We start from the raw sequence: 24,603 nt of genomic DNA on the forward strand, positions 1-24,603 counted from the left end.
CGTTTTCTATTCTAGAAGATCATCTCAACCAGGGATCTGTATTTTATAGATAAAAATATGAAAAAATAATAGTTTAAATTTTTTTAAAAATAATTTCTGACCATATAAAATATAAGGACCACTAGTTTTTATAAATAAATAAAAAAACGAAGACTTAAAAATAATAAATATTAATTACTCGCTGCATTAGTATAATAATCTTTCTTCAAAAGCAAACCCTGTCCATCACCTCAATGCCGGCTTCTCTGTTGTAAGGCTCGAGTCTCCTAGCAACTCAAATTTCGAGGTAATGTATGCGTAATACTTGTTGCTCAAATTGTTCGTCTGTTTCATCTGAGTTCGATCTCTATTCAGCGAGTGGTAGTGGTTGGATCGCTTAACTCTAATATGGAATTATATTCCCAAGTCGTAGATGTTTCGAGTTTATTTAATGATTTTGTAGTTGTGTTTGATTTTGTATGATTTGGATTTCTTGTTCATTTTGTTGCTTAGCTTTTTCGTGCGCAGCGTTAAATATATGAAGTTGATTAATTGCAGAGAAAAGTAAATGGGTTTACGGATCCAATATTAGTTTTAGGTTTTAGGTTTCATCGATGAGGTTCTAACTTACTGTTTAGTATACTGAAATTTAAGCATTTGTCTTCTTTGAGTTGCTTTTAATTTCTGCCTCAGCCTTAAAGTAAACGTTGAGCTAGATCTCTATTGATGGAAACTGGGGGCAACTCACTTCCATCTGGACCTGATGGAGTGAAGCGGAAAGTGAGTTATTTCTACGACCCAGAGGTTGGAAATTACTATTACGGGCAAGGTCACCCAATGAAACCACACAGGATTCGGATGACACATGCTCTTCTTGCCCACTACGGGTTACTGCATCAGATGCATGTTCTCAAGCCTAATCCTGCCAGAGAGAAAGATCTATGCAGATTCCATGCCGACGATTATGTCTCTTTTTTGAGGAACATCACTCCCGAAACACAGCAGGACCAGCTCAGACAGCTGAAGAGATTTAATGTCGGTGAGGACTGTCCTGTGTTTGATGGTCTCTACTCGTTTTGTCAAACTTATGCTGGTGGTTCCGTTGGTGGAGCTGTGAAGTTAAATCATGGGCACTGTGATATCGCTATAAATTGGGCTGGCGGACTACATCATGCAAAGAAATGTGAAGCTTCTGGTTTTTGCTATGTGAATGATATAGTATTGGCTATCTTGGAACTTCTCAAAGTGCACGAGGTTGGTTTCCTCTTCATATTCCTCCTTTCTTCCTGTTTAGTTAATAAGCTTCTATAGTTGAAGTAAAATCGGAACTCACTGCATACGACGAGTAAGCTTTGTGTTCTCAAGCTCTTTTCAGGATTCCTTACTTTAATTCTGAGACTGAAACTTGTCTCTGCTGCTGGAACGGGTTAAACTTATTCTTAACCAGCCAACTTTAGTTTTTGCGTGAATGACATTTTTTTTATTTGCGAATTTGATATAAGTTGGTAAACGAAGACTTCAGACCTTCTGTCACAGGCATTGACATATCGATGCTTTCTATTCGTCAATTCTAGTCAGTCTATCCATTTCATTTCATTCTTTTTCCATGGTATGCCTTAACTACTTTGTTGCCGATGGAGTACGGAGTTCCAAAGGCCTTGGAGTCCTGTCTACTTAATCATAAGTTAAATGAAATGGAACTTTTGTTTTGCAAGAGTTTTTCTTTTTTGCACATTGATTTTGATGTTATTTTTTGGCAGCGAGTTTTATATGTAGACATTGATATTCATCATGGTGATGGTGTTGAGGAAGCATTTTATACTACAGACAGGGTCATGACTGTTTCTTTTCACAAGTTCGGAGATTATTTTCCTGGAACGGGGGATATACGTGATGTTGGATTTGGAAAGGGGAAGTATTACTCTCTTAATGTTCCCCTAGATGATGGAATTGACGATGAAAGTTATCAATCTCTATTTAAACCTATAATGGGCAAGGTGATGGAATTGTTTAGGCCTGGTGCTGTGGTGTTACAATGTGGTGCAGACTCGCTGTCTGGAGACCGGCTAGGCTGCTTTAATCTCTCAATTAAAGGTCACGCAGAGTGTGTCAAATTTATGAGAACCTTCAATGTGCCACTACTGTTGTTGGGTGGAGGTGGTTACACAATACGTAATGTTGCTCGATGCTGGTGTTATGAGGTAATGTTCTTATTATTAGTGATAATGGTTTGTCAATCAACACCCCATACTGTCAACTGTTAGTTCAAATTTATGCTTATCAAACCTGTGATGCGTTGATCGGGACTCGATCAGTAAACGTCATAACTTCCACAAGTTTGAGATGCTTAATTCTTTTTAGTTGGATATTTTCTATCTCACAGCTTCAAAACAAGGACATAGTACTCAAATTCAATTTGTTTGTTGAAATTGTAATGTTTATATTAAAGCTACGTACGTATAGAATCATGTTTTATATTGGTATGGGCTCTTTCACTGATTTCACATCCTCACAGTTGAGGTTCAGATCCAGTCAGTTTGGTCTTCAAAACAATCTGACACGCTAAATAGTCATGGAATCTCATTTCAATGAGTTTGCAAGAAATTTTCGGTAGAATGTTGAGGAACAAGTTATTTTCTATTATATAATGAGGAGTTTCCACTTATCAATTATCATATCTCAAAAGTCTCCATGTGTCTATAAGTGGATGAATTTATTGTGATTTGTGAACAAAACCCCATTCTCTGGCCCCCAATGGAATTATTACACAGGGGAAAAGACAAAGTCGGAAATTGTAAAATCTTCCTGTCAGTTGTTTGCCAAAAGAAAAGGAAACCTGCATAATTCAGATGTATGATCATGTCGATCCCATAGTTGGTAATGCAGCTCTTCTGCAGTTTATTTACTTACCTTATTTGACAGACAGGGGTAGCACTTGGGGTCGAACTGGAGGACAAGATGCCACAACATGAATATTATGAATACTTTGGCCCAGATTATACTCTTCATGTTGCTCCAAGTAACATGGAAAATAAAAACTCTCGGCATTTACTGGAAGAGATTAGATCCAAGCTTCTGGATTATCTTTCCAAGCTTCAACATGCACCAAGTGTCCAGTTTACGGAGCGACCACCTGATACTGAAATTCCAGAGGTTTGTTTCTGCATCAGGGAGTCTAATTAATGTTCCTACTATACCTATATTATACACACACAGAGAAACATATATATCCTAAATTTAGCTATTCTTTTGTGCTTGACATGCAGGTGGATGAAGACTATGATGTCGCGGAGGAAAGAGGTGAAACCGATTTTTACATGGATGTTGATGATGAATGGTAGTGTTTTTGCTTCATGAATTTTTTAGCTTTTTTGATATTTATCACTGGGAACTTCAGCATCTTATTTGCACACAGTAAGCCTTTGCCTGGCAGAGTGAAGAGTGAATTTCTTGAAGCTGAAGGAAAACACACGGTACTCATTTCCTTTTCCTATCTATTTTATTTTCTGATGCCAATGTTAAGAGCTACACTAGTAAAAGAATTTAGTAATGTTTTATGCTTCTGTATCTGCATATCAGAAATTTTCATACTCTGATTTTAAAGCTACCTTAGTTTCAAAATTTTCCTCCAATCGAAAACTTTTCTCGTAGTCGGAGTCAATTCATCATCAAATTGCTTGTGTCGGAATCATTATTCTCTCCACCTATTTAGTTTATGGTATTTTTGCCTTAGTTAAGTTGAGTCAAACTGTGACTCTATGGAATGCGTACCATTTTTACATTCAACAGTGACTCAAAATGAGCAGATACCCAATTTATTTTGCCTATTCATTGGTGTAATGCACGAATATTGCATTTGTAGTATAAACATGTTGCACCAAAATTAATTTGTTATGTGTTCGCTTGTAGTGCAATTGGCCTAAAATACAAGATTTTACTAATTAGCCTTCCCTGAGCTACTTTTTACCCTTCTTTTTAGAAATTATGTTCGGAGAACTGATCACATGTTTCCATTCAATGACAAGTCGTTAAAATTCTCGTTTGTGCCCGTTATATTATCTGTATTTTAGCAGAACCTTTTCCTGTTGAGATGTAAAAATAATTATAATAAATTTTCAGGGAACATAGTAGAAAAAAGTTTAGAACTTTTTCCAGCTTATCAATATAGTTGTTCCATTTTGCTCTTTTCAGGGAGACAGTAGAGAAGGCGAATGTAATGGTGAACCGGACCTTAATCCTCTGAAACCCATTGCCTAGTCTTGCGATCCACTTCATGAGTAAGTCTACAATGTAAACATTTGGATTTAAAAAAATATCAGGGTAAAAACTTAGTTTTTGTTTCTAATTCAAACTATGATTTTCTTGGTAATTGTCAACTTTTATCACTTGTAAATTAAGCAAATCTATGCGAGACAGAGAGAATTTGTGGCTGGGAAATTTGTTGAGTTATCTTCTAGCTATATCTGGTACTTTGTTTCACTTCTCCATTTTCCAACTTATATCGCAATGGCAATGAGAAAAAAGTTTGCATGTCATAAATAATTATGTATATAAATGGCAGGAACACCAGAGTGTTTTCTGTTGCACAAATTATGCATCAAATTGATAATGTCCTAGCATTCGGAAAGCAGCCCTCTCTTTGCTATCTCCTTTCAGTTTCATGGTACTGGAAATAATCGATTACAGGCCTTTTGTGTTGGATGTATATGACCACCCTTTTGGTATGGTTATTGGAAGACCACTCCAGTACCATACGTAATATAATTTTTGTTCCCTCTGTAGTTGAAAAGAGATACCTTACCTGGTTTTTTTTATTTGTTTTACGATCTGTCTGTTTGGGATCAGGTTTACTGTCATACGCGTGCTGAACAGGATCACTCGTTTATATCGTGCATCCCGTCGGGAGCCCAAATTTTTTTCCTACTAAATTCAACATTTAAGTTCAAAATTTTGTCTGAAGATTATTTCAGTTCCATCTTGATCCATAATTATACAAATGCAAACTTTACCAAAAAAGGATATTATTAATTAAGCCTGTGGGTATATAATAATTTGATGATGTGTGAACCTCTGTGGATACACGAAGACATTCAAGTCTCAAGCGTGTTTTTTAACAGAACATGTGAACATATGTATGATATATCTATAAATTTGATTTGAAACATTTAATTGATCAAATTAAATTAGTAGTGATTTACGCATATTCCCTTGACTGCAAGGATGATTTGGAGACTTTTTTAGCCCACCGTGTGAACATGTTAAGATGGTTGTGCAGAAACTTAAGCAGTATGTACTCACATGATATATTCGAGCACAATTAGTCTACCTAAACAAGTGGAAAAAATTACAAAAAAAAAAAAAAAAACAAATGAAAAAACAATACGTGGCTAAAGCAGTGCTTATACCCAATAATTCAATTATGAGTTTAACTTTTTGATTAGCTCACTCAACTCAATTGTGCACTGTACACATGCTAAAAGCTTAAAGGAGACTCTTCCTGATTCACATGGGAATCCTGTGATGTGCTCCCGCGATAATTTGTAATCCAGGAGCATTGTTCCAGCAACATTTCACTTTTATATCTCATGTACCTCGTTTTCATGGTTTAGGCTACAATGGTTCCTTTTTATTGCTGAGTGACTTTTGCCTTGTGTTTTCTTGCTACAATATTTCCGTTCGTTAGGCAGTCGCTCTTCTTTCCTCGACTCTAGATGCTTTCTTGTCCACCATATACCTTTCCTCTCATTTCTGTGGATAAAAAGAAGAAGATTTGGCTTGAGCAAACATATAATAATGGATTCAAAATTCTAATCGTCGCCCTTTGGTTCCATACCAAAATCATATCTAGAAAGTCTCTAGCTTGGCTTGATATTTTTCAACCGTTGGAACGCATAAAAATGATTAAACCTACATGCACTAAGTTATAGGGTGTGATCATCAAATTGATGATACCTACAAGGTGCCACCAACCAAAAGTGGTGGAAATGTGGACATCTCAATTTTAAGTTAAAATGGGTATTGCTTGCACTCTGGTTTACAAGAAGAACAATGAATTTGAATACATACATTAGGACGGAAATAACATGAATATGAAATTCAATACTAATAAAATAAAATAACATGGTCGATATCACAACGCACAAACCACTACATTCTAATAATATCCGATTCAATGCTAGTTGAAAATGAGATTCAAAAGAACTGCACTACAACTGAGATGCAATTCCTTGCACTATCATAACCCATGTTTAGAGCAAAATTCAACTATTATTCGATTCACTATAGTAGTTGACCATATTACCTGAATGACACCATCGGATAGTGTTAATACCCCGAAGAAATCGAGATTTTATCTTCTTATCTTCGTACAAGTCCGTAAATGTTTATATGATAAATTTACAAAAAAATATATATGTAAGAACAAACTCAAATATTTGTAGGATAATGTACAATTAATATTAATAGTAATTAAAAGCTCAACCAAAAGCTGGACTCGATTAGATTCTGCGGTTGCACCTTCCCTGGCTCCGCACAGAGCAGCGGTGAAGGGCCCATAAATATTGTAAGAACGGTAAATTCATATTAAAGTTTGAAATAAATTTCAATTATAGACTGAAAATAACAATTGCTCAACTTCTTGCAAAATACATTTTACAAATATTTAATGTGAATCAAATTAATGGATCTCCCATATTTTGAATGTGTTGTTAGGGCACCCACATTGGTACATTAATGAGTGATTATTAACACCCATTAATATTCATGCACAATGTGGGTGCATGAATTATTAATCTTGGCAGCCAAGAAATTCATCAGGATGAACGGCATTATTTCGCAAATAGCGACGGTTTTTCGTAAACCGTCGCAAACTGAAAAACGTCGCTACTTGCGACGGTTTCTCAAAACCCGTCGCTACTTGCGACGGTTTTTCACAAACCGTCGCTATGTGCGACGCTTTCTCACAAACTCGTAAAATAATCTGCATTTTTGAGAACATTGAATCTGCATTTTTGAGAACATTGAATTTGACGGCTAGTTACATTAGTGTTTACATAAATGAAACTCGTAAAATAATCAATAAAACTATTAAAATTTTGTTTTTTCATTTTTTAAATAATATTTTAAATAAAAGAGTCCAACATTTTTATCATTTTTTAATAATATTTCAATGAATATTGAAATTAAGTTATTTTTAAAATAATAATACTATTTATTTTTAATAATATTTGTTGTAAAATTTTAACAAAATTAGAAAGATATTGAATTAATTAAAATTAAAAAAAATGAGTAAGTGGACAATGAGACCCATAAATAATGAAAGTTGATATTAAATGAATGTGAGTGTGTTTTAATAATGAGAAAATGTTAATGTAATGAATATGTGGCTCGTGGACCCCATAATTTTTGAGGAGATGGAAAGTTAATAACATAGATTAATGTGGACGGATGCGGATGCCCTTATTCTTAACAACGGTTCGCTTAGCTATATTTGCGGTCCTCAACTTACCACATTTTACTTTTTTAAAAATAAAAATTAAACATTAAACGTGTTTATCCCTTCTCTCTTCACCAAGTCCACCCTACACCATTACCACAAAAAAGTGGTGCAAGGATTATAGCACTAGTTTCAACCCCGAGTTTAGCAAACATCCTCACTTATTCCGACCTGTCGGATTCGAACCGACAACCAAAGGATTTAGCAATCTCAGGCGGGCAACCCTCGGTATTGCCAATCCCTTTACTCTCCCAATTGAGTTAAGGTCGGTGGAAAATATGAAATTTTCTTAATAATCAAAACAACCGTATTTTTCTCCTCCATATGGTCGCGGACAAAATACTGGATCTGTGTAGTGTAAAAAGGGCCCCAAATTAGCAATCCAAAAGCGACAGTCCCACTACATAACAGTATTTTGCCCCCAACCATTTCAATGTTATTTCTTAGCATTCATTCAGTAGCTTGAATGGACATCAATCCAAAGTGAAACGTACTTTGTTCCAAATTGTGGTCGAGGCGGTCGCCAAGGCAGCCCTCAACCGCCCTGCCTTTGCATCAGGCGACGCTAAGCTATCCGATCGGACAGGCAGACAAGGCGGTCAGGCAGGCGGTCAAGACGTGTAAAGAGTAGACAAAAAGAAGTCATTTGAGCTAGAGTTTCGAGTTTCAAGAAAACGAGATACAATATCAACTTCAAAGAGAAGACAAGAAGCGGCCGCCGATGCGTGTAAAGAGAAGACGGGTAGAAGCCATTCGATTCTAGGGTTTTGTATTTTTGGGCCAGTGGAGCTTTAGCTCATTAAGAAACAGGACATGAGTCTTCTATAATGAATTGTTGGGCTTCAAAACGACTCAATATGCTTGAAATGAAAATGTCATTGCTTCAAAAATTCAACTGCCTAGGCGGCCGCACTGACCACCCCACCACTGCTTTCTGCCGATTACAACACTGGAGCCGTATAAAAAAAATTTAAATAGCTTCAATCACAAACATAATACTCAGAATTAATCCAACGATGATAACCGTTTGTCCTTGGGTTTTATCAAGGATGAGGAACATGCCAGGGTTGGTGACCGGGAGCCCCAACCAAGATTATTGTGTATGTCATCCTTTATATCATTGCAACTCGTCATCGATAGTTCCCTCGTACGAAAAATTAGTGATTATTCATCTGGTTTTGCTTTAGTAACTAGTGTCGTTCTGTTACATAGGAACTAGTGTCTTGCATGGCTACCTTCATTTCGCAAATTATACTTCCATTAGAGAAAGTGAGTAGATGTTCTAGTCACCTCAAGTAAACCGTCATGGTGAAGGGTGGGGTACTAACCGACTTTCGGTCTCTATTCAAATGACATGAATGTTTTTTTTATTTAATTTAATGACCGGTGTCTTGGCAATAAAGCACAAGATCTACCTGAGACAACATGGTACGTAGCATGGTAGAAAACACATACCAGAAGGCCTCGACATAAATCCACTAAGCATTTTCCATGTATACTCAATATTTGCTTCTTCCTGCGCAATATGAAGTGAAAAACAAAGAAATAATTGGGATTTGCATCACTGTCCATCTTCGCTTTACAAAAACTTGCGGACCAGTCTTGAAATTAATCGAGTAGCGTTAGAACTACAGATAAACAGCAGATCATTTTGTGTTATTAAATAATAACAAAATTTAGCAGGTTGATACCAGTTGACATCACATTGCGAGCGATTCATGTTCCCCAACCGACCTAACATCACAAATGGGGCATTTGTCATTTTTAGAGCACTCATTGCTGAAAGCAAAATTTATATCCAGAGCACAAAATTTTACAATGAACATGAGCCAACTTGAATTCAAGTCCACATCACAAAATGGGACTTCTTATACAGAAACGTCATGCTCAACAATTGTATGATCCATTGTATGGTCAAATCTCCTTTAATAATCCATATCATGCCGTTTGCAACATTTTCACCGCATAACCTATATGTTTAATGGATGTTGGTAATGTTATCATACATAGAAGTTCTCAAAACAATTTACGAGAGAATCTAACACATGAGATGAGCTCAATAATACAATTAACCCAATATATTGGAATGGAGGTAAGCAGCATGCGGAATAATCAATATTTGATTTATTGTTAGATTTCAAATTACAATTTTTCTTGCCCTTTTTCCTACATCTTGTAATATGAACAAATATGACTACGTTAACAAACTGTGCCATGGACGGCAGCAAACTATTAAATTTTAACGACCAATATACCAGCAGGCATGCCTGCGTTAACATATGGAAAATTTGAAATGTTAATAGTATTTTTGTACATATATCTGAATTTTCCAATATTTGTCCAAAAAGCAGCAAAGAAAGACAACTTATTTCAGTTCTTGAGAGGAGAAACTCATCTGCAACTGAGAGAGATCATCAGGAGCATGGACAAGGATGTGGTATTATTGTCATCATTGACTGAGCCCTAGAATAATGAGAGGATATCCAAGGTGAGAATACCACGGTTTCAAAATCACGAGCAGTTTGATGCAGTCCACAACCTGAAAAATTTCGAGTGAAAACATTTACCATTATCGGGAATAACAGTATAATACTGCAATTCAAAAGCATATAAAAAATCCACAAGATACAGAGTGCATATTTAGGGGAAAAAGAGAGGCATACATAGGAATGGCCAGGTGCACATAGGAATTGTCAGGAACACAATAATGTGTGAAGATTTTCCCAATTAACAGCAATTAGTTTCCAACAGTGAATAAAGTGGAGAAGGAAATGAAAAAGTCCCATACATAGTTGTAAAAAAAGTGTGCCTGGGTAACCACCAAGGCACCGACCTTGCGAGAGGCGTGGGAGGCAAGCCTGGGCGCACGCCTCTTGCAAGGCACAAGGCTAAAGCGCGATTATATATTTCACTGGCCCAGTTCTCTATCTTTTAACAAAAATGAGCTGCAAAGCTTAGAGCCCAAAGCTGGTTTAGAAAAAAAGAAGCCAAAGCTGACTTAGACAAAGCCCAAAGCTGGTTTAGGAAAAAAGCCTAAAGCATAAACCCTAAAAATTTTAACAAAATAGGCCGTAAACCCTAGAGCTCAAAGCTGGTTTAGAAAAAAAGCCAAAGCATAAACCCTAAAAATAAGAAGCAGGGCAGCAACGATCAAAACTCTGTTATCTTCTATTCTGTTTTGAAAAAAAAAGGATCAACGCCCCAACATCAGCAAGAGCATCTTGAAGAAGGAGAAGAAACAACAACAACGAAGGGTCTCCAAATCATCAAACAAACAAAGAAGCGTTTTTATTGATGAATTAGCTTAATCATTTTCGTAACATTTTTGTCATATAATGATATAACATATAAACATATGTTTTTTTTTAATTAATAGTGCCCTTGCTTCAATAAGTCACGCGCCTCGCCACAAGCTCCAAGAGCCCTTTGCACCTTGGTGCGCCTCTAATAACTATGGTCTCATATCACTGTCACAAGTACCGATAAAAAGTGGAAAAAGGTAACTAATCGGTAAACATTGCAACTGTCATATACCTTCTTCATTTGAATATTAATTAGTAATGCACAAGAAAATGGCAGGGACAGGATCAACCATTGTTGGGTGGAGCATGCCATATCAACTCATTCAGTGAGCTGTTCAAAATCAAGATACTTCGTTGAAAGAACTAGGAAACTAATGTGATACAGATGAAGTAATAAACCACTTACATAGAGCATCTCCTCAAAAATTAAATTTCAAACAGTATCCAAAGCATCACATTTGAAGTATTGTGCTACCGCAGATAACCTCAAAACTCAACTCCCCTGCCTTCCGTTGCAGTATCAACCTAGATGAGACAGATAGAAAAGCCAAGACTGAAGACATTGAAGTAACTAAACCACAAACAACGCATTTAACCTCTAGGAGACAAATATTTTTTATATAAAATACCCAGTGTTCTAAAACTCGCCCTAGGCGACCGCCTAGGCGCTGCTTGAATGCACCGAAAAGGTTCTAGGCGGCCTGCCTATGCGGCAAGGACGCCTAGGCGCTCTTAGGCGGGCCTAGGCGGGTCAAGACGGGCCTATGCGATTAAAGTTTTTCTGTGAAATTTTTTTTGGGCTTTTAATTTTTGAAAACCAAATTAAACTAGAACATGACATAAGAAAGAATTATATGCTCGTGCTTTTAATTTTTTGGGATTGAAAGCCTAATTAAAACCACGATTTGTTGGCTTGCGCTCGCCCTAACGCGTCACTCTCATCTTCTTTATCTATTTACTTCTGCACACATAAGAAAATCGAACCAGACCCTAAAAGTAATTTTTTTCTTTATTTTGATTTCTTCTGCATTGCCTATTATTCTAATCCACCTTAGACAGAAGGAATGATCCAGGTGTTAATTGGATTTTAATAAAGTTTGGGCTGAAATTTAGTTTTAGAATCATTACAAGTTTCTTGATACCCTGGAATCCGCCTAGCGACGCCTAGGCGGCCTAGCTATTCTGGCGCCCGACTACCGACTAGCTAATTTTAGAACCATGCAAATAAGAGGTCTATATTACATCTTGCACAAAGGATTTTATCAGCAAGCATGCCAAATTGTACATGCATGGGTGCCAAATTGTACATGCATGGGGTACAAGCACATCAATATTGCTTTTAGTATTCTCAAAAATAAAATAATATAGCTTTTAGAAAGATTATCAAGATAAGATCGGTAAAAAAGTCAAGGTTGGTGTTGGAATTCGTTCTTGGTCGATATCGAGGTTTCAGAATTCACATCAAAGATACATGAAACTTGCAAAAAAAATAGTTTCAATGAAACGGATAACAGAGATTACCAGGAAAACAGCTGTCACAAATGGGACGTCTAGTAGAGAATTATTTGGTTTCGAGTAGCCTATCAGAAAGGAAAATGAGGACCACTAAATTTAAATAATAATAATTTATTTAAAAAAATAGAATATAATCTACCAGCAGACAAACTTTTCCATCTTCAGTTCAATGACCCACGGCACCTGAAACAATTTGGCAACAGAATGAAAAGCAGATAATCGCAGACAATACATGATCAAAATAAAAACGCAGGAAAAAATGATCAGAAAAGGAGCAAGCTCCGGAGTAGGCTAAACACTTGATGTACACATCTGTGAAATTCACCAGTTAAGAAAAAAACTATAATGAAATATGAAAGTTCATAATGCACTGGTCAATTTTTAACCATATCTTCTTGAAATACGGCGAAATATAATGACATTAAAAAAATCATAATTAGGTTTAAGGAATTGTTATATATATAAACCATAATTAAGGTGATTTACCTGAACCTCGGTATTTAATTATTTATCAGGCCTAATTGGTTAAGAAAACTAACCCAAAAGAAAAGAGAAAATACTAATTCATAACATCTAAAGTTTATTACAGGTATTGATCCACTAAGAAACCGTAAGTCGATACGAGTTTGAAAAGAAGAGGCAGCAATCCTTAAGTGATGAGCCAGATAGGAAAGATATACCATGGTTAGAGAAAGATGTTGCCTCCCAAGAAACAGCTAAATTTACAATGACTCATAATAACTTTCAAGGATGCAAACAAGAAAATTTGTAAAATCAACATTATCTGAATTTTATCCTTGACTAATAGTATTAGCTGCCATTATTCTGCTAGTATAAAGAGCCACTTCAAGAGCATCGGCATAATAAGTTTCAACCAACTTTTTTGTCTCCCAACAGAACCCACGAGTATTCCCAAGTACAAGTACGCATAAAAGTCGAACAATTTCTGAACCAAATTTAAAGAAAAGAACTATTAACAAGAGGAAAAGATAGAAACCTCAAACTCTAAAGATGCAAAATTTTATATCACCAGAAAAATTAATCAGGAAATCGATAAGGAATACAGTCATCTAAAGCAGGCAACAAAAGATATTCAAATACATGATCAGAATCTCCAACGATACAAGTAACTAAAAGTCATTCAGAAGCTTTTAAGAACAAGGCATCAAAAAACCAGTACAATCTTTTAGAAATCCATTTGCAAATACTGTAATTGAATATCACAAACCCCAGATCAGAAGCATTATGATTTATGAAATATGAGACCCTTTATAGTCGAATATGTAACCGGTTAATAGCCCTAGGCTTTACCTTTTAGAACCGCAGTTGCAAGGAATTTTGTTCTCCTCAAGTGGAAACTTGTAATTGTAAGTGAGTTCTTCACCTGCCGCAATATGCCTCTTTGCATATATGAATATCTTTTTCTGACCCTCTACACTTATGACCTTTGTGTAGCAATTAGGCTGCATTGAAATTAATGCCTTGGTAATTTCCTATTTTAGAATCACTGTGATATACAAATCACACCATCCAACATAGTAATAACTTTTCATCCAGTGCTCACCTCACAAGAATGATTTATAAATCTAGCTATCCCTCCACGCTTTGTAGCATCAACCTGCCCAAAAATTAAAAAAAAAAAAAAACTGCAGATTAATGCATGAAGTGCAGCTTTCTTTCTACTATATTCTTATCAGAGTAGGAGAAGATAATATAAAACCATCTTAGTTTTTGTCATGATGGGGAAGAGTAAAAGATCCATACTGAAAAAGAAAAGGCCCAAAGCCTCTGATGAAGGGGCCAAAATAGATGTTGAAAAACCATAATCACCAAAACAAATCAATGAAAGAGATACGAGAGAAGTGCAACAAATGTTGAAAAACCATAATCACCAAAACAAATCAACGAAAGAGATACGAGAGAAGAGCAACAAAAATTAATGGGAACCTAGTAAAAATATTATCAGTCATCACAAAGATGATTCAACTGAAAGCAAATACAAAGTAAAACATCGAGAAATGACAGACTGCCATATGAAATGATATCTGTAGGCGTTGCAAAATACCTAATTTTTGTTTTTCTAAAAAGCACAAGAATTTACAGGTTGAATGGATTCAAGTGTTCTCATACCACGCAACCATCATCTAATCTGAAAAGATAGCTGCTTCCGATTCCCATCTTCTCATACTGGCATTCCCGAATATCAGATATCTACAAGGTTGAAATAAAATGTAAACTTAAGAAACAAACTTGAATCAGAATGACATCAGTAGAATATACTATTATCAAAATTGGAAGAGGCATCAGAAAAAGGTATTATAACTTTAGAAACCATTGGTTAGTGACTTAGTGTACAATGTGAGGATCTGTAAAAAAAATTGAACTTCTCCTGGTACAGAAAGTGTATTTACTACTCTATCACGGAAGAGTTCTTTCTTAATCTGGACAGCTTGGACTAGGATTTTCAAACCCATGGGAAAGACCAATCCCACCAGATTCCAGTAATAACTAATGACAGAGGCGAATGACCATAGATAGCAAGCATGCTAGGATGCTAAAAATGTGTATGCCACAAAACTATCAGAACGAGAAAGCTTTAGTAACTTCTCCACAAACGCATGTATGACATCTCCCAAGGATGCCGAAATTTCTGCAATTAATTTGTTCAAAAAACCTACTCATGTACTTTAAAAAATAGCATTTGTGTTTTAAATTACCATTTCCATTTAATTAAATAAGTTGGGAATATCTCCTCTACCATAACGAAAAAGAAAAAAGAAATCTATAAATTTGATAAATTAGAATCTTCGATATAGCATTTATCGCATCAAACAATGAATCTAAACAAATGCCTTCTTTTATAGTTACTGATTACTGAAGGGTTATTATTTTGTTCATATGGATTGAATTTAACATGGAGTTTAATAGTTTATACTTTTTTTCACTTTTCTGGGAACTCAGGAAAAGAACAAAAGGCAATCTTGGAACAGAGGGATAAAAATTGACTTTGCAATGTCACGCAAAAAGTCCTTCACATAAACATGGAGAGCAGAATGGAATATGAATGCTTACACGAGACCGAATAAGTTCCCCAACATATTCTATAACAAAGTCCTCTGCTTCGATTGACTCCAACGCAACAAGACCCCAGTCATGTATCTTGCTTCTTTGGAAACGCAAGCGCTTAATCCTTCCCTGGCCAAAAACGATTTGTTAAAATAAAAATTAGAAAAGAACTAAAAGAAAGGCACGATGAGATCCATCCTCTGATTACCTTCAACTGCGTCATTTTCAACAGATCAGCACCTTCCGCAGCAGCAAGAAGGTTACGCAGCTTGGCCCGGTTTGTTCTCGCTGAAAGTCCTTTAACACTAGCTAAATGAGATCCAATACAATCAGAATTAATATAATGGGAATGGATATGACTACCCCTGATACGAGCTCTTTCAGAGGGACTAGTACTCAAAGCCCATTTACGCCATTCCCAGCCATCAACAGATGACCGAGCACAACCATCAGACTGAGGAGAAGATTTTTCAATCCCAGATGTACTGATATCGATCTTTCGTGTGTCTAAATGTTTGCATACTTCTCGCTTAGCATCTCCAATTTCTAGTTTCTGAACTTTTCCTGATCGAGAATCTGGTGCTTCATCAATCAGTTTCTTCTTTTTAAGCTTTGTGACCTTGCATGCTACATAAGAAAATTGACACCAACAAAATTAGATTACCCTCAGCTTCATATCAGCAATCTGCCACCAAAAGTGTAGGCCGGTCAAAGGAAATATAATAAAGAGAGAGAAGATGACACCAACATTTTGGCACTGTTGTGGCATCACCATTAGATTGAAATTCCAAACAGCAGGATTCCCGGCTCCTGGCACAGGTACTCCACTCAACATTGTATTTCTTGTTGGTAAGCACAGAGGTATTCTGTGTGCTAAAATTTGAATCTTCTCCTAAAGAACCATTTTTAAGTAAAATTTTTGTAGCGAGCCAATATACTAGAACTTAAATGATAGCTATAAAACTGTAAGTATCTTACTGTGAAGAATAAAATACCTAGGTTAATATTATCAACTTCCCCTGATATTCGACTAAACATACGTTGAGAAGATGAGCTTTCCCTATGTAAACTAGCTTGATCACATGGCTTGCCCTTTTTTTTAAAACTTGAAATCCTTTTTTGAACGTTTGCGCGCTCTGATAAATCTTTGAGAGTCTGAACTCTCCTTGACCTCTTGCCTATTTGTTTCTGATAATCGTCTCCCAATAATAGAGAGTCAAAATACGAAATTGATCTTTGCTGACCCATTTTTCTCTTACGAGAATATGTATATCTTCCAAGTAATAAAGATGACCCCAAACACTTATTCACGGCATGAATGTCTTCATTACACAATTCTACTGTCCCCTGTTTAAGAAAAGAAACAAATGAGGATGGGAAAAAAACTAAAACAATCATTTAACTACAAAGAAGGCAATCACAGGAACCCAGAATGTCAGAACCTACCTTAGGATAGCTTGATTCATGTCTCCTTGAAGAGAACCACATCATTATTTCTTTCTCAATGGTGTCGTCAACATATAATTGTTTCAACCCTCTCATGACACTTTGATGTATTTGCTTTCGGCTCATCATCAACACCACCTGGAGAGCATTTTTCCAGGTCTGCTCATATTTTTCAAATGATGGTTCTTGACATATTTGAGACAAAGTCGAAAGATCTGTGATTTCTTCAAATTGAAGTGGCCGCAGTCCATCAACTTCAATATTACAAGCATCATTTACATGCACAGGCAACTTCTGAAATGCCTCCCGAGAGAATTGTGATAAAGAACGATATTCCATACTCTCCTCATATAAACCTGGCCGCAGTCCATCAACTTCAACGTTATTTCTGTCATCTAAATGCACTGGTAATTTATGAAATGGACTTTTTGAAAAATTAGTCATGGAGACTTTGTGACGGTGAAAAGCATCCTGACACAACTGTGCTTTGGAAGAATCAAATCCACTAGATGGGTCAGGTACAACAGCAGAGTCTGGAGTGACCTGCAAAGATTGGGATTCTATCAAACAGAAGATAACATGTTTGGCAAAAAAATAAAGATATTTAAGCCCAAAACACTTTTCCCAGGGGGAAAGGGAACTAGTGAAGGCAGCTTCTCACCAATACCTCTTGGACGTGACTGTTTTGTGGAGAATCAACCACTTTCTTCACTTCCTCGTCAATTACTCCTCCAAAGTAATGATATAAAGACAATTTTGCAGATGATTGTAGATCATTCATTACATATTCCAGAATCAACTTCATGTCATCAAAAGATGTCCCAGAGCTTAAAAGAATTTCTTTAGAAGAGTTTTCTTTCTTGTGAGAAGACAAAGAAACAGATTGCATATGTGCTTGTGCATGCATTCTCATTCTCACTGGTTCAAAACCTGGGGGACAATCTGCATCGCAGCTAGATGAATCTTGTTTGTTTATTAGCTGTGAAGCCATAAAAGTGAACTTCATAATTTATCCACCACATAAAAAACGAAAAACTCAATAAAAAGTTTAACAACCAGTCAACCAGATTCACATACATGTACAGCTGGTATATTTTCGAAACTCCCAGAGTTCTCATGTGGGATGCCTTGTTTAGGAGAGGAACAAAGTTTCATCTTTCTCCATGCAGATGAATACTCCGCAACAAGATCACAGAATATGGCATTCCACATGTCTTCCATACAAGTATCATGTAGAGTCCTAGAAAGTGTCATAGACGCAGCCCAAAAGTTCTCAAGGCCTCCAATGCATTTAAATCTAGGAGATCTCACTGTTTCACCACAACTTTCAATGATGGTGCTGCTTAATCCTTCCTCATCCCCAATAGCAAAGTCATTACTTTTGTGACGCTTTTCGAACTGACACATAAAACAGTAAAGCCACATTGATACTCTTCAAGCACTAAAATCGCATTCTTTCAAAAAGTGATTACCTACCAGTCTGTCATCTGAGCGTAAGGATCTGGCTGATTGAATGACTGGTTCAGCCTTAAGATCCTTATGAATTTTCAGGGTGGCAAGAGACTCAGAAATTATGCACCCAACAATCTCGTCAAGTACTACTTTGCGGGCAGTTTTCATGATTCCAAGGTAGAGCTGGGAACAAACTTCTTCAGAAATCGTAGATATCAAGCTCGATACTGTTCCAGACACTTGAACATTGGCATCACACGAAGAGACAGCTCCAAGTCCAGCCATTCTCCAGGTATTTAAGAGCGATTCCAATGGCAAAGGTCTATACCTGTTATCAACATGATATATCTGTCCAAATCACCACAGAGCAGAAATAAGGAATGATTTAAAACGAAAGAGTCATTTAACTGAAAAAATAAATTTTCAACCAACAACAATTCTTAATTAATGCAACTCAAATGCCAATTGGCAGTACGAAATCATGTTGCGATGCTTAAAAAATATTCCACATCAATCTGAATTATGAAACCAAAAATTGAGGTGTCAGTCCGTTTTAGAACAGATTTGGGATCTCTAGTATAAACTGGTAGGAGAAGCAAGATTAAAAAACAACTTTAATGTTAATGACTTATAGGAACACCTGTTCATGAGCAACCTAGGTTTAACACCTTAGACACACAGCTCATTTTCAGTACAAGTGTACGACGTATAAACGAGGTCAGTTGAACAGAGATGTCTCTTGAGCTTCTGAGATAACTTAGTCCTAACTGTAGAGAGGTGATAACTACTTTCTTCTTTTTCCCTTTGTTTTCACAATAAATAAATCTAATAGCAGTAGTTGTAATAATAACAGTAACAGTAGCAGCAATAAGGAACATACAACAAGGCTTCAAAATGATATGACAAATAATTTTTTTCTAGACAATAAATTACTATATTGTCCACCAACCATAGTTGTCAAGGCGCTAGGCGACGTCAAGGCGACGAGTCACTGCCTAGCGCCCGAACGCCTAGGCGACAAAAGGCGATCGCCTAGCCACGAGGCGATAATATAGAGAGAATGTATTATATATTTATGTTCTACTAAAAATCAACTATTAATAATAATGAACTATATGAAAAACTAAATATATAAAGCTTCAAGTAACAAAAAACAAAAATATCTCAATATTGTCGATAAATCAACACATTCAAATCTTATGCTAGACAATTTAATTTTTCCAAAACAATCTAGACTCAGATCAATCACTTTCTAATTCAATCATTTCATCCACATCACCATCCTCCACATTTTCATCAATGTCTGAATAATCATCTTTCAACACATCATCATCAAACTCTCCCGCGTCAGTAGATTCTTCATCTACATCCATTGGTGATTGTAGAGCATGGGTAGTTTGGCTTGTCACCCGACCTCTTCGTCCTCCCCCTACCTTTGCCTATAGAAGTTGAAGCTCCCTTATAAATAGGGTTCGAGGTCCGTTGTTGTCTAGTATGTCTGGTTTCTTCTTCTACTCCAGCAGCCTCTGCTACAACGTTCCATGTCAAAGTATCATCATCATCAAAAACAGGTTCCTCTCCAGCTTCCATCATTCCAATCAACCACTCATTATTACAATCATCAATATTCCTCAAAACTATAGGATCTCTTTTTTCCTTTTTAGCCGCACGAGCCTTGAGTGTTTGATTGTACTTCACATATACCAAATCTCTTAGTTTCTTGTGATCTAGTCTATTCTTTTTCTTTGAATGTATCTGTGACACGAATGACGAAACCATCATAAACTATAAATTGAAAAGAAAAGTGAAAGAAGTCATGTAATACCGTAATAGTATTTACTCACTTGCTCAAATATGCTCCAATTCCTTTCACAACCCGAAGCACTACATGTGAGGCTAAGAACTTTGATAGCAAATTCTTTCAAATTTGGAGTACCATTGCCAAACATTTTCCACCAATCCGCTGAAAAAAAAATGAATCTCATCATTTTCATTTGATATTTAAGTATTTAACTATTTAACTTTTTGCAAAAAAAACACATACCAGGCGCCATTGGTTGGTCTTTATTATTCCTTGCTCTAATGGCAAATTCGTTGCCGAACAATGACTCCGAGTTCTTATATACCGGCAACTCCTCCATAATAATCTTATCCCTCACGTCATGGCTTGGAATCAATCTTTGTATGCATGCAAACAACCCATTTGTGACTTCTGCATCCGTCTCAACTTTCGGATTGTGATAGTAAAAATATGGGTTTAAGTAGTATCCTGCCGCGTGCAAAGGATGATGAAGCTGATTATCCCATCTAGCATCAATAAATTCTAACACTTTTTTACATTTCTCTCTGTTGTTATCAAAGGACTTGAGAATTGTTTCTTTTGCTCTGTCCATAGCTTCATAGATATAACCCATCGCTGGCCTTATTTCATTATCGGCAATGCGAAGAACCATCACTAGAGGACACATCACTTTAAGGGTGTATGTCACATTATTAAAAAATGAAGGCTTGAAAACAGTATCATTTGCCTTCTTACCCTTTATATCATTTGACCAATTACTTTCTATCCACTGTGTTGATATGAACATTCTCTTCAAAGCCTTTTGTCGTTTGTGGAGGCTTTGCAAAGTGAGAAATGTAGTAGCAAAACTGGTGACTCCATGTCTTGCCAGCTCTTTGTTTCCAGTAAATTCTCTCATCATGTGCAAAACACCTCCATGATTGTAAATGTAACCAACAAGAGCAATTGCTCTAGAAATAGTCTTCCGAACCACCTCAATTTTGCCAATATCCTCTAGCATCAAATCAATGCAATGAGCAGCACATGGAGTCCAAAACAAATTCGGTCTTTTTGCTTGTAGAAGTTTACCTACAAAAAAAAGAGTACAAAACAAAAAAAAATCAATTTATGTTATATGTAATATAATATCCAAGGAAATAAAATTTCAATACTTCACTTACCAGCTAAAACATAATTGTTGCCATTGTCTGTAATCACTTGCACGACATTTTTCTCTCCCACACGCTCTACAAATCTATCAAGCAACTCATATAACAGGGTTCCAGTCTTGCCATGGGCGGATGCATCCACAGATTCCAAGAACATTGTTCCTTTGGGTGAATTAACCAAAAAGTTGATCAATGTTCTATGCTTCCTATCAGTCCACCCATCAGACATAATTGAGCAACCATATTTCTCACATTCATCTCTGTTTTCTTTCAACAACTCATTTGTGTAGGCAATTTCTTTCTGTAAAAGTGGTACCCTCAATTCATGATAACTTGGTGGTTTCAAATTCGGCCCGTACTGACCTATGGCTTCAATCATTTCCTTGAAGCTATCTAAATGGGCAGCATTGAAAGAAATCGCAGCTTGATACATGAAACGAGCTATCTTTTGAACTGTTCGATCTCTAAGCTCTTTATCACAAGCATCGTTTATGTTTGTTTGCCTCAATTTCCCCCCTTTGGTTTTCTTCTTCGTGATAAAGAGATCCATCGGCCCTTTAACACTGCCACTGCCACTTCCACTTCCACTTCCAGCCTCGTGTATGGAAGTCAAACTTCTCTTTTTGCTTGGTTGTACATCTTCTTCATCGTCTTCATCTTCATCGATATCAAGAAAGCAAAAATCTTGCTTCATTCCACCGCAAGCTCTCAATGTTTGCTTCTTCTTTTCATTCATATAATTCAACAGCTCATCACGGACACTTTGAGGACACTCTTTGCATTTTTTGACATTTTTTGAATTCCCAGCAATATGTTGTTTGGCTCGAAAAATTCCTCCATTGGACGTGAAGCCACAAAACCTACACGTCACACTATTAGTATCAGTTGGATTTTTCAAATAACAATGCTTCCAACCGAGGTCTTTCTTATTATCTCCATCTGGTTGTGTGTTTTCTGATTGAGGATGAGAAGCCATACTAGGCTATTTTTTTAAAATAAATGCAAAACAGAAGCCTGCGGCAGAGAAGAATAGTTGAAAGAGAAGCCTGAAAACAGAAGCATGCGGCAGAGAAGAACGGGTCCAAGAGCTTCAATCTTCAATCGGCAGGGGAGAATGGTGTGCGCAGAACTGCAGGGGAGAATGGTGTGCGCAGAACGGCACGGCAGAAGCTTCAATCGGCAGGGGAGAAATGAGAATACGTATCGACATGCAATACTAGGCTTTTTTTAAAAATAAATTAGTTATGGGCTGAAATTAGTTATGGGCTTATTTAGTTGGGCTTTGGGTCATTAAAAAATAAAGGAGAAGCCTGCTTATGCGATGCGCATAGGCTGCTGCAAAGAGGCGGAACGCCTGGAACGCCCATCGCCTGGAGAAAGGCGGCTTCAAGGCGCTAAAGGCGCTCGCCCAGCCATGCACGTCGCCTGGTTGTCCATAAGGCGCTGAAGCTCCGCCTAGCGCCTGAGGCGCGCCTCAAGCGCGCCTTTGACAACTGTGCCACCAACTGTGCAAGAAACTAAGGAGAATAGAAAATTCATAAACAAAAAAAACATGTATTTGACAAAAGACTTGGTGAATGACACGAAATCACGATCCATGCAAAGACTTCAGATGAGTCGAAATTGTCAAAATATGCTCAGACGTTCGTACGGTCAGTCACCAGGCTTCCTTCTCACACTGAATCAGCCACCATAAACTCAAAAATAATATACTTTTTTGCATATTTTATCACTAAATCAAATGCTGGCTCCAATTCTAGTAATTCAACTATATAACCACGGAGAGTAGATAGATCTGGAAAAAGATTCAAAAAATCGTATTCTGGGCAAGTCAACAGGTTCAAAATAAAATGATCTCTACTCTACTGCTGGAAAACAGACCAAAATCCTTTATAGAATAATATCACACAGAATGCTTTGTAAATGGCTCATCTCAGACAAAGGCATGAATCCATTATGTTGCATAAAAAGAAATTCAAGATTGCTTATAACTTACCAATACAGATTTGTCGATATATCCATAATGACACCAGGAGTGGAGTTCATTGAGAGAGTATGGCCCGTGCTTTCTCCCCTCTGCGTCTTCAAAAATCCAACAAGATTCATCTCTTGACTGCAATTTCAAAATCATGATGACCAAATAACAAGAACTTGCATAGAACGAAGAAAATTTGAAATGATTGTTTCAGCAATAAAAAAAATTCCTCGAGGTTTTAAGAAAAACTTTCTTTGAGGATAGTGCAAATCTCTCCTACCAGTTGTAGATCTGCAGTGATTTCAGTGTTCTCGGGTATAGGAATTTGATGGTTGTTGCCATGGTCATCATTTGTGGACTCTTTCACCTGAGCAGCAGCTAAATTTAAGTAAACAAAGCCGGTGGCAACATGGTCAGGAAATTGCTTGAAGTACTTGAGAGGCACAGGATTGTTAACATTTCCGTTTAGTATGGGATAAACAGGTAGTTCTTCCGGCAAGAAACCAGTATGTAACCCATCATAGAGCTGCTGCTGAATATAAGGGCCACAGAACTGACCATTTTGATTAAGATACATCCATCCAGTCGCATGCAGAGGTGTCGCATCCGCAGAATTCCCAATGTCATGATTTGAGGTCCCACATACATTGTCAGATAGTGAATCCTTGATGTCACTCCCTGTTACACTCCCATTAAACCCGTAGCTCGTGGAAGCTCCAACTTGATTATCACAGTCACGTCCAGACGAAGAAACATTAAATGAAGAGGGATTACGGTAGGAACCATCATCCACGCTTTTTATGCCATCATCCGAGGTTGATAGCTCAATCCTTGTCCCATAAGTAAACGAAGAAGATTCACACTCATTGAAATAGCTTTCCCTCACGCTACTATTGGGAAGGAAAACAACTGATGACACCATCACTTATACAAATAAACAGCCTCACAAATCTGTTCACAGAAGAAAACAATTTTCTGTTCTTTCATTCGTAAATTCCCGGAATTCGGTGAAAAAAAATTAACAAGAAGAATTGATTGATTTGAATGAGATCAATCTACAAAAACCTAACGGTCAAGGAAGGAATAATCGACCTGGCGGAACCGTGGTTACTGAAAACAAGCCAAACGAACGGCTCTGCTGAATTTCCGTCACGCTTTGCGAGTAGATCCGTCGCCGCCGTACTGTGGGTTGCCTTCCTTATTACATCCGCTTGCAGATAACAATATCCTTGTGGGAGAATCGGTGAAGGTCCCAATCCTCACCGGGAAGTAGTTGATTTAACCTAGACCGCGCGTGTATGGGCCTGGTCTTTTATTGGGCTCTTAAGTTGGGTACTGGACTGCCAAATTCGCTTTTGGGTTTAGGCTCATGTTTTTAACTTATACGTAGATCCAATCGGATTCTGTCCAATTAACAAAAAAAA

At 37.0% G+C, this 24,603-nt stretch overlaps 3 protein-coding genes across 13 annotated transcripts; 1 reads left to right on the plus strand and 2 right to left on the minus strand.

The window, feature by feature from the left end:
* The first annotated feature begins 153 nt into the window (after positions 1-153).
* On the plus strand, positions 154-4,793 carry LOC142554673 (histone deacetylase 19-like). 3 transcript variants are annotated; one of them, XM_075665349.1, is made up of 8 exons: positions 154-286; positions 673-1,233; positions 1,740-2,180; positions 2,902-3,132; positions 3,246-3,316; positions 3,395-3,452; positions 4,171-4,269; positions 4,541-4,793. In XM_075665349.1, the coding sequence occupies exons 2-7, from the start codon at positions 706-708 to the stop codon at positions 4,234-4,236; spliced, it is 1,395 nt and encodes a 464-aa protein (XP_075521464.1). In that variant the 5' UTR covers positions 154-286; positions 673-705; the 3' UTR covers positions 4,237-4,269; positions 4,541-4,793. The 3 variants fall into 3 exon arrangements, with proteins under 3 accessions (XP_075521464.1, XP_075521459.1, XP_075521455.1); XM_075665344.1 differs by having other exon boundaries at positions 4,171-4,256; XM_075665340.1 differs by lacking the exon at positions 4,541-4,793 and having other exon boundaries at positions 4,171-4,458.
* A 644-nt stretch (positions 4,794-5,437) lies between these two features.
* Positions 5,438-24,454, minus strand: LOC142554630 (histone-lysine N-methyltransferase ATXR7-like). 9 transcript variants are annotated; one of them, XM_075665302.1, is made up of 22 exons: positions 24,272-24,453; positions 23,460-24,130; positions 23,201-23,317; positions 18,280-18,603; positions 17,881-18,201; positions 17,465-17,782; positions 16,804-17,346; positions 16,353-16,704; positions 16,106-16,249; positions 15,566-15,984; positions 15,364-15,486; positions 14,422-14,502; positions 13,856-13,909; positions 13,603-13,754; positions 12,431-12,474; positions 12,298-12,356; positions 11,183-11,301; positions 11,009-11,107; positions 9,292-10,013; positions 9,166-9,208; positions 8,930-8,990; positions 5,438-5,727 (listed from the first exon to the last, which is right to left on the minus strand). In XM_075665302.1, the coding sequence occupies exons 2-15, from the start codon at positions 24,099-24,101 to the stop codon at positions 12,453-12,455; spliced, it is 3,612 nt and encodes a 1,203-aa protein (XP_075521417.1). In that variant the 5' UTR covers positions 24,102-24,130; positions 24,272-24,453; the 3' UTR covers positions 5,438-5,727; positions 8,930-8,990; positions 9,166-9,208; positions 9,292-10,013; positions 11,009-11,107; positions 11,183-11,301; positions 12,298-12,356; positions 12,431-12,452. The 9 variants fall into 9 exon arrangements, with proteins under 9 accessions (XP_075521417.1, XP_075521437.1, XP_075521426.1 ...); XM_075665322.1 differs by having other exon boundaries at positions 5,438-5,720; positions 8,924-8,990; XM_075665311.1 differs by having other exon boundaries at positions 9,166-10,013; positions 12,443-12,474; positions 24,272-24,454.
* LOC142554666 (uncharacterized) lies at positions 19,600-22,181 on the minus strand. Its single transcript, XM_075665333.1, has 4 exons — positions 21,217-22,181; positions 20,300-21,124; positions 20,100-20,218; positions 19,600-20,010 (listed from the first exon to the last, which is right to left on the minus strand). Exons 1-4 carry the CDS (start codon positions 22,178-22,180, stop codon positions 19,615-19,617), a joined length of 2,304 nt encoding a protein of 767 aa, XP_075521448.1. The 5' UTR covers position 22,181; the 3' UTR covers positions 19,600-19,614.
* Positions 24,455-24,603: the final 149 nt, after the last annotated feature.

The sequence above is a fragment of the Primulina tabacum genome, chromosome 1, assembly GCF_025594145.1.
Source record: "Primulina tabacum isolate GXHZ01 chromosome 1, ASM2559414v2, whole genome shotgun sequence".
Lineage (NCBI taxonomy): Eukaryota > Viridiplantae > Streptophyta > Magnoliopsida > Lamiales > Gesneriaceae > Primulina > Primulina tabacum.

Coding starts and splice junctions, on each gene's coding strand:
- LOC142554673 (XM_075665349.1), top strand. CDS start 706: ATGGAAACTGGGGGCAACTCACTTCCATCTGGACCTGATGGAGTGAAG. Junction 1,234..1,739: donor AACTTCTCAAAGTGCACGAG/GTTGGTTTCCTC, acceptor ATTTTTTGGCAG/CGAGTTTTATATGTAGACAT. Junction 3,317..3,394: donor ATGGATGTTGATGATGAATG/GTAGTGTTTTTG, acceptor ATTTGCACACAG/TAAGCCTTTGCCTGGCAGAG.
- LOC142554666 (XM_075665333.1), bottom strand. CDS start 22,180: ATGGCTTCTCATCCTCAATCAGAAAACACACAACCAGATGGAGATAAT. Junction 21,125..21,216: donor CAACAATTATGTTTTAGCTG/GTAAGTGAAGTA, acceptor TTTTTTTTGTAG/GTAAACTTCTACAAGCAAAA. Junction 20,011..20,099: donor ATTGGAGCATATTTGAGCAA/GTGAGTAAATAC, acceptor TTCGTGTCACAG/ATACATTCAAAGAAAAAGAA.
- LOC142554630 (XM_075665311.1), bottom strand. CDS start 24,101: ATGGTGTCATCAGTTGTTTTCCTTCCCAATAGTAGCGTGAGGGAAAGC. Junction 17,783..17,880: donor AAAATATACCAGCTGTACAT/GTATGTGAATCT, acceptor ATGGCTTCACAG/CTAATAAACAAACAAGATTC. Junction 16,705..16,803: donor ATGAATCAAGCTATCCTAAG/GTAGGTTCTGAC, acceptor TTTCTTAAACAG/GGGACAGTAGAATTGTGTAA.